The 9,279-nt window shown below is 47.8% G+C and overlaps 1 protein-coding gene across 1 annotated transcript in view; it reads left to right on the plus strand.

Annotated features, from left to right (window-relative positions):
• ociad2 (OCIA domain containing 2) overlaps positions 1-3,158 on the plus strand; it is a 44,339-nt gene extending 41,181 nt beyond the window's left edge. Inside the window, exons 6-7 of the mRNA XM_063042126.1 lie at positions 1,771-1,869; positions 2,926-3,158. Coding sequence (XP_062898196.1) covers positions 1,771-1,869; positions 2,926-2,941 — 115 coding nt within the window. The 3' untranslated portion in view covers positions 2,942-3,158. The remainder of the gene's footprint in view (positions 1-1,770; positions 1,870-2,925) is intronic.
• The last annotated feature ends 6,121 nt before the right edge of the window (positions 3,159-9,279 follow it).

A 9,279-nucleotide genomic window follows, 5' to 3' on the forward strand; every position in this document is an offset into this window, starting at 1 on the left:
AATGCAGCACAGGTAAACGACGAAGTGCAAGATCATTACAAGGTAGATTGAGAATCCAGGAGTCCAACCTGTCATGCAAGAGGTCCTTTCTCCAGTCTGATAACAATGGGATAGAAGCAGTTCTTGAGCCTGGTGGTACAGTACATGTTCTTCAGTTTTTATATGTTCTGCCTGACATCTGGATGGGTGGGGTCTTTGATTTTGCTGGCTGCTTTGCTGAGGCAGTAACACATACGGAGGGGAGGCTGGTTCCAGTAATGCGCTGAGCTGTGTCCAAAACTCTCTCCAGTTTCTTCTAGTTATGTGCAGAGCAGTTGCCACACTAAACCACCATGCATTCAGGCAGAGTGTTTTCTGTGGTGCTTTGATAAAATTGGTAAGAGTTGATGTGGATGTGCCAAATTTCTTTCACCTCCTGAGAAAGTAGAGGCATTGGTGAACTTTCTTGGTCATGACATCATCATGGTGATACCAAGACAAGATATTTGTGATGGTCACATCAAGGAACTTGAAGCTCTCAATCTCAAGACCATTGATGTAGATAGAAGAATGTAAACAGCCCCCATTCCTGAAGTCATTGACCAGCTCTTTTATTCTGTTGACGTTGAAGGAAAGATTGTTGTCATGACACCATGTTATTAAGTTCTCTATCTCCTTCCTGTACTCCTAAATTCACAATTTATTAATGCCCACTAGACTTTAATATAAGTTGCATGCAGAGAAAGTATTTCCATTGATAAATGCTCTAGTTTTGGTATCTATCAATAGAAACTTTTTCTCTATATGTTTTAACTTATATTAAAGGCTTCTGTTCAGCTTTCCTGAGCTCCTCTTCTTTTTCATTATCTCTCTTATTCTTAAGTTTCCTTCTTTATCACCCTCATACCTGCCCTCAAATAATCTGTCCGCTTTTCTTTCTCAATTGGATTCAGCCCTGACTGCAGGTGCTATCTGTGAAGTTTACATGTACTCCCAGTGCCCACATCCCTAGGATGTGTGGGTTAGTGGGTTAATTAACTACCATAAATTTCCCCAGTGTATAGATAAGTGGTAGAATCTGAGGTAAGTTGGTGACAATATGAACAGAATTTAAAAAATGGTATTAATGTTGGACAAGTGTTAATGGATCCTTGATAGACAGTGAGGACTCGATGAATGAAGATCTTGTTTTCTTTATGAAGACACGACTTCTGTGGCACTGTCACCTCCTGTCTTTCCCCTGCTTTATGCTCTTGACCTCAGATAACAACTCATTGTTCCCCGAAGTGTATTGAATGAAAGAAGGATTCCATTGATCTGTCGTGCTCTGAACTTGGTGGTGCCAGACTGGAAGATTTTCTGGAGGATTAGATGTTATTCCAGTTAATACTCTAAGATACTTTTAATTCACTTTTTTTAATTTAAAGGTGCTACGCAGTCATATAGTTGGTAATTTTAAAAGAGAGCATGAGAAACACAACTCTGTTAAGATTAAAACAAATCAGCACTTAGGTAACCAGATGGTGAACCATTTGGGATTTCTGAACAATTGGAGAGCAGATGATCAGATCTTGCCTGTGTCCAGGCATGAGGAGTAAAGTGCAACAATCTGTCAGAGAACGAGAAACTTAGTCACTCTTTTGAAATCAAAGATTTGATTATAATAAAATCAAACAGTAAAGCTAGAAATAAGCAGATGACTATGCTACATCAGTATTTCAGCACAGAGATTCTGCATTCTGGTAAACATGCTCAATACTTTGCGTTAACCCACAAGATGTTACCTTTCAGTCAGCCATATTATGAGAGAGACTCTATTCATGGACCTGGCCAACATACAGATGTTACCAATAAAAATGACCAGCCAACTACCGAAAGTGGCGACCCCAGGTATGCTACACCTAACAATCTTTAGATTACTGCTTAGTCTATTTGGTGCATTAATAAGTTGATGTTTTAAAATAAATGTCTTGTAGATCAAAAATAAACTGAACTTTAAGAACTTCTAAAATTGTTAAGTCTAAATGTTGAGGTCATTTGAGAATATTCGCTAATTTTTGGAACCAGAATATTTTCACATGGTTTAGAATAAGAATAATAGTTAGCTTCCTCACATATCATTCAGTTTACTGGCATAGGGAACTAATGAATAGCCCAATTCTGGTAATGACAGATGGGAAGGGAAATGTCAGTGGTCAAGTCGTCTTCTTTTGCATAAATTTCTATACGTGGGAAGTGAAAACCGAAGAGAGGGGATATGACGGCCTACTGCCAGGCAATTTTCTGCATACCCATTGTAATCAAGCTCTTACTATTGCTGGGCATTTCCATTTTCTCTTACATCCTCTTTTTTTCTCTTGCTTTTGAAGAACTAAAACAATGTTCATAAAATATAATTGTAAAGACTTTACACCAGCTAAAATAAATGAATAAAAGAACAGCAGCAATTTGTATATACCTAACATCATTAAGCATATTCTAACGTTCCCAGGTCCTTCCCATGTACTCAATCTAACAGAAACAGATGGCCAAAAACTTGAATGGGTAGATAGATCTCAAAAAGATTTTCAAGGAGGAAAATTTGATTTTGGGGGAGGGGAGTGTATGAGGATCTTGAACCTTGGAATCCAACTCAGGAAATTCTGTTTACATCAGCCACCAGAATTGGACAGACTCATACTAATGCATTGGTCCATCACTGGCTATTTTGCCTGATTAAGTTTATACATGAAACACCTTTCAAGAGGAAAAGTTCATTGTGCTTTTATTTGGATTATAATTTATGAGCATACTAAACTGTGTGTTCTCTAACCAGGAGAAATACTGAATATTTATGATTATGAAGACACATAGTCCTCTTTTATTGTCATTTAGTAATGCATGCATTAAGAAATGATACATTATTTGACAATTAAATATTATTAAACATATTTTTCTTTCACACAGTTCAAAGCATGCCTGAAAACCACACAACGTGATTTTGCGTCGTAAACCTACAGATGATGTTCTACAAGTTCATTGCTCTACCATATATTTCTTAATATTCAAACTGTCTATCAATGTTCTCAATCATAATAGAAAAGGGTAATATGATATAGCGGTGATTATAAGTAAGTCTGATGGTGCTGCAAGAGCAGCGTGATGGCATTTGTTATCCTGTGTTTGCAATAAAACATAAAACACAAACCCTTGGATAATATGATTTTATTTATTAAGTGCCTCAATTATCAATGAACTTACTGTACAGCAGTAAAAAATGTCCTGGATTGAAGCCCTCATTAAATTCAAGTCAGTTACATTGCACATCATTTGCATAGCCAACAGCAGACTCTGTAACAGATATTCTATTCCAAGGCAACACACATAACTCAGCATAGGCAGCATCTGTGGAAAAGAGTAAAGAGCTGAGGTTATGAGCCAAGACCCTCCATCAGGACTGATGAAGGGTCTCTACCCAAAACATCAACTGCGCTGCTTTCCATTGCTGCTGCCTGGCCTGCTGAGTACCCCCAGCATTTTGTGTATATTACTTCGGATTTCCAGGATCTGCAGATTTTCTCTTGTTCTTGATATTCGCTTTCATCAAGATCTGCACACTTGCCCACCCCATCACTGACTGCTTGTCGTGTCTATGGAAGGTCACTTCAGACCTGCAAAACCAGACCAGAAAGAAGGAAATGGAAAAGCAGGTAGAATGGATACGAATAGGAACTGACTTGAATTCATTCTGTATAGTACTTTGCTTCAACAAGGCTAATGCCAAGGAAAGAGGGATTCCTTTTCCAATGTATTCTGTGAGGAGCATCATTTAATAATGAGGGCATTTCTTCACTACTGAACGAGTCTTAATAACATCCACTGTCAATTTAATCAATATTATAATATTAAGTGGCACAATTTCAATGGACTCTTTTCAGGGATAACTTACTATAATTTCATACTAAAGATATCCAAAGTCTCTATACACCTTGCAGGATGGCAGGAGGTACAGATCCTGAGGTGGGTTAGTGGTATCTGAACATTAAAGTTGGGCACTCACAAAGTACCAATGAAATAATATTACAGAGTTTTGCCACCAAGCAGTCTACATGACTGGGATGCAATGGCAGAAATTCAACATTACTCTGTTAGTACATTCTGCAAAAGCATAAAAGCTTATTTAGCCACTGAATGTCACATAATAGAGGCACAGAACATTACAGCACAGAAGCAGGCCCTTTGGCCCATCTAGTCCATGCTGAAACATTAATCTGCCTCGTCCCATCTACCTGCACTGGGACCATAGTCCTCCATACCCAGCCCAAGTCCCTAGCAAAAGTTCTATTAAATGTTGAAATCAAAACCACATCTAGCACTGTGGTGGCAGCTTGTTCCGTACTCTCACCACTCTCTGAAAGAAGTTCTTACTCACATTTCCCTTAAGCATTTCACATTTCACCCTTAACCCATGACATCTAGTAGTAGACTTACCCAACCTCAGTGGAAAAGGGCTGCTTGAATTTACCATATCTATACCCCTCATAATTTTGTATACCTGTACCTCTATCAAATCTCCCCTTCTACTTTCTAGGGAATACAGTTCTAACCTATTCAACATTTCCCGATAACTCAGGTCCTTAAGTCCTAGCAACATTGTTGGAAATTGCCTCTGCACTCTTTCAACCTTGATTACATCTTTCCTGTAGGTAGGTGACCAAAACTACACAAATATATCAAGTAAGGCCTCACCAACGTCTTGTAAAATTTCAACATAACATCTCAAATCCTGTATCTCAATACCTTAATTTACAAATGTCAATGTATCAAAAACTTTCTATATGGCCCTATCTATCTGTGATGCCACTTCCAAGGAATTATGGACCTGTATTCCCAGATCCCTCTGTCCATCTGCACTCCTCAGTGCTCTACAGCTCACGGTGTAACACCCATCCTCGTTGGTCCTCCCAAGGCACTGTTGCACTTCACACTTGTCTGCATTAAATACCGTCTTGTAGCAGTGTGCTACACACAGCGCTAGAATAACCACACGGAATCGGTGAGTTAGAGTTGCGATGAAAGAGATTTATTCAAACTTCGCGGCCTGCTTTAAAGCCTTCCCGTTCCCGCCCTCCCTGGGCGGGACTGCTGTGGGGAATGCATATTCCCAGACCCTTTCTGCATGCGGGATTTTCCCCCTGCTGGTGAAGATGGCCTGGCGCCCTTTTTGGGGCCGGCCCTCTGCCTGCGCGCGCTGTTGTGAACCGGTTCGTGTGTGCCAGAAAGTGGGTCGCCACATAACCCCCCCCCCAGAACCGGCGATACCTCCCCCAATGTCCACAGTCTGGATCGGCCTCTGTTTGGGAGGTCTGCCCCTGCGCTGCGGTGCCTGAGCCTGGACCGGTTGCGCCAAGTCCACATGGGCCGGTTTGAGTCGGTCCACCGTGAATACCTCCTCTCTCCCCCCAATGTCCAGCACGAACATGGACCCGTTGTTCCTGATCGCCTTAAACGGCCCCTCGTAGGGCCGCTGTAGCGGTGCCCGGTGTCCGCCCCGTCGTACAAAAAGAAACTTACAGTTCTGCAGGTCTTTGGGTACGCAGGTCGGGCTCTGTCCGTGCTGTGAAGTGGGTATGGGAGCCAGGTTACCGAGCCTCTCCCGTAGTCTGTCCAGGACTGCTGTGGGTTCTTCCTCTTGCCCCCTTGGGGCTGGTATAAACTCTCCTGGGACTACCAGGGGCGCGCCATACACCAACTCGGCCGACGAGGTGTGCAGATCCTCCTTGGGCGCCGTGCGGATTCCGAGCAGGATCCAGGGAAGTTCATCCACCCAGTTAGGCCCCTCCAGGCGGCCATGAGAGCCGATTTCAGGTGACGGTGGAAGCACTCCACTAGTCCGTTCGACTGTGGGTGGTAGGCAGTTGTGTGGTGTAGCTGTGTTCCTAAAAGGTTGGCCATACCTGACCACAGACTGGAGGTGAACTGGGCGCCCCTGTCGGAGGTTATGTGGGCCGGTACCCCAAAGCGTGCTACCCAGGTTGCGATCAGTGCTCGGGCACAGGATTCGGAGGTGGTGTCGGTGAGCGGGACTGCCTCTGGCCATCTGGTGAACCGGTCTATCATAGTTAGGAGGTACTGCGCTCCTCGTGACACTGGCAGGGGCCCCACGATATCCACATGGATGTGGTCGAACCTCCGGCGGGTGGGTTCGAACCGCTGCGGTGGAGCCTTGGTGTGCCGCTGCACCTTGGCCGTTTGGCACTGCATGCACGGTTTGGCCCATTCACTGACCTGCTTATGAAGTCCATGCCACACGAACCTGTTGGCGACCAGCCGGACGGTTGTCCTGATGTAGGGGTGCGCTAAGTTGTGAATGGAGTTGAAAACCCGCCGGCGCCAGGCTGCTGGGACGACGGGGCGGGGTTGGCCGGTAGCTACGTCACATAGTAGGGTCCTCTCACCTGGGCCTACGGGGAAGTCTTGGAGCTGCAAACCGGAGACTGCAGTCCTGTAACTGGGGATCTCAGCGTCTGCCTGCTGTGCCTCTGCCAGCGCTGCATAGTCCACCCCCTGGGACAGGGCCTGAATGGTTGGTCTGGAAAGTGCGTCCGCCACGACGTTGTTCTTTCCAGAGACATGCCGGATGTCCGTCGTGTACTCGGAGATGTAGGACAGATGTCGCTGCTGGCGGGACGACCAGGGGTCGGACACCTTCAGGAACGCAAAGGTAATCGGTTTGTGGTCTGTGAACGCGGTGAAGGGCCTACCTTCTAAGAAGTACCTGAAATGCCGGATTGCCAGGTATAGTGCCAATAGCTCCCGGTCGAAAGCACTGTATTTGAGTTCGGGTGGTCGTAGGTGTTTGCTGAAGAACGCCGGGGGTTGCCAGCGACCCTCGATGAGTTGTTCCAGCACTCCACCGACCGCTGTGTTGGATGCGTCCACCGTTAGGGCAGTAGGAACGTCCGTTCTGGGGTGCACTAGCATCGCGGCGTTTGCTAAGGCTTCTTTGGTTTTAATGAAAGCGGTTGCGGCCTCTTCGTCCCAGGTAATGTCCTTGCCCTTACCCAACAGGGGGCGCATGGTTCAGGCTGCTGAGGGGAGGAAACGGTGGTAAAAATTCACCATACCCACGAATTTCTGCAAGCCTTTGATTGTGTTGGGTCAGGGGAAGTGGTGGACCGCGTCTACCTTGGCGGGCAGCGGGTTTGCCCTGTCTTTAGTAATCCTGTGGCCCAGGAAGCCGATGGTGTCAAGTCCGAACTGGCATTTGGCTGGATTGATTGTAAGGCCGAATTCGCTCAGGCGGGAGTAGAGCTGGCGGAGGTGGGACAGATGCTCTTGCCGACTACTGCTGGCTATGAGGATGTCGTCCAAATAGATGAATGCAAAGTCCAGGTCGCGTCCCACCGCGTCCATTAGCCGCTGGAAAGTCTGTGCGGCATTCTTTAGACCAAACGGCATTCGGAGGAATTTGAAAAGTCCGAATGGGGTGATAAGTGCTGTTTTGGGGATGTCGTCCGGATGTACAGGGATTTGATGGTATCCCTGGACGAGGTCTACCTTGGAAAAGATCCTTGCGCCGTGTAGGTTTGCTGTGAAGTCTTGAATGTGCGGCACAGGGTAGCGGTCTGGCGTTGTAGCCTCGTTCAGTCGGCGGTAGTCACCGCATGGTCTCCAGCCCCCCGTTGCCTTGGGCACCATGTGAAGGCGGGAGGCCCATGGGCTGTCGGACCGTCGTATGATCCCTAATTCCTCCATCCTCTTGAACTCCTCCTTCGCCAGTCAGAGCTTGTCCGGGGGAAGCCTTCGAGCACGGGCGTGGAGGGGTGGTCCCTGGGTCGGGATGTGGTGCTGTACTCCGTGTCTGGGCATGGCTGCCGTGAACTGCGGTGTCAGTACTGATGGGAAATCCGCCAGGACCCTGGTGAATTCATCGTCGGACAGCGTGATGGAGTCCAGGTGTGGGGCTGGCAACTGTGCTTCACCCATGGAAAACGTATGAAAAGTCTTGGCGTGGACTAATCGCTTCCCTTGCAGGTCGACCAGCAGGCTGTGTGCTCGTAGAAAATCTGCCCCCAGCAGTGGTTGGGCCACGGCGGCCAGTGTGAAGTCCCACGTGAACCGGCTGGAGCTGAACTGTAGCTGCACCGTGCGGGTGCCGTAGGTTCGTATTGTGCTGCCATTTGCGGCCCTCAGGGTGGGTCCCGGTTCTCTGTTGCGGGTGTCGTAACTCATTGGAGATAAGACGCTGATCTCTGCTCCGGTGTCGACCAAAAAGCGGCGTCCCGACTGCTTGTCCCAGACGAACAGGAGGCTGTCCTGATGGCCAGCCGCCGTAGCCATCAGCGGTGGCTGGCCCTAGCGTTTCCCGGGAATTTGCAGGGTGGTCTGCAGCGGCGGGCCTCTGTGCCCCACCGCTGGTGGTAGAAACACCATTGCTCGTTGGGCTCCTCACTCCTGTCGCCGGGTTTTGTAGGCTCTGCTGCCGGGCCTGGTCTGGTCTGTCGTTGGGCACGCGGCTTGGTGATCTGTGCAACGGATGCCCCTCTCTCTTTCCTGGCACTCCACTGCACATCTGCTCGGGCTGCCACCTCCCGGGGGTTGCTGAAATCTGCGTCGGACAGCAGCAGGCATATGTCCTCGGGCAGTTGCTCTAGGAACGCCTGCTCAAACATGAGGCAGGGTTTGTGTCCTTCAGCCAGGGCCAGCATCTCGTTCATTAATGCTGACGGCGGCCTGTCTCCCAAACCATCCAGGTGCATTAAGTGGCGTGCTCGTTCGCGCCGTGAGAGTCCGAAAGTCCTTATGATCAGGGTTTTGAATGTTGTGTATTTGCCGTCCTCCGGGGGCGACTGTATAAACTCCTCAACTTGTGCAGCAGTCTCCTGGTCGAGTGAGCTCAGCACGTAGTAATAGCGAGTGGACTCCGCGGTTATCTGCCGAATGTGGAATTGTGTTTCTGCTTGTTCGAACCATAATTGGATTCGCAGCGTCCAGAAGCTTGGCAGTTTTAACGAAACTGCGTGAACAGATGCAGCGTCAGTCATCTCTGGTCCAAATATCGTTTGAGCCGTCAGGGTCACCAATTGTAGCGGTGTGCTACACACAGAGCTAGAATAACCACACGGAGTCGGTGAGTTAGAGTTGCGATGAAAGAGATTTATTCAGACTTCGCGGCCTGCTTTAAAGCCTTCCCGTTTCCGCCCTCCCTGGGGCGGGACTGCTGTGGGGAATGCATATTCCCAGACCCTTTCTGCACGCGGGATTTTCCCCCTGCTGGTGAAGGTGGCCTGGCACCCTTTTTGGGGCCGGCCCTCTGCC

The sequence above is a fragment of the Mobula hypostoma genome, chromosome 3, assembly GCF_963921235.1.
Source record: "Mobula hypostoma chromosome 3, sMobHyp1.1, whole genome shotgun sequence".
NCBI lineage: Eukaryota > Metazoa > Chordata > Chondrichthyes > Myliobatiformes > Myliobatidae > Mobula > Mobula hypostoma.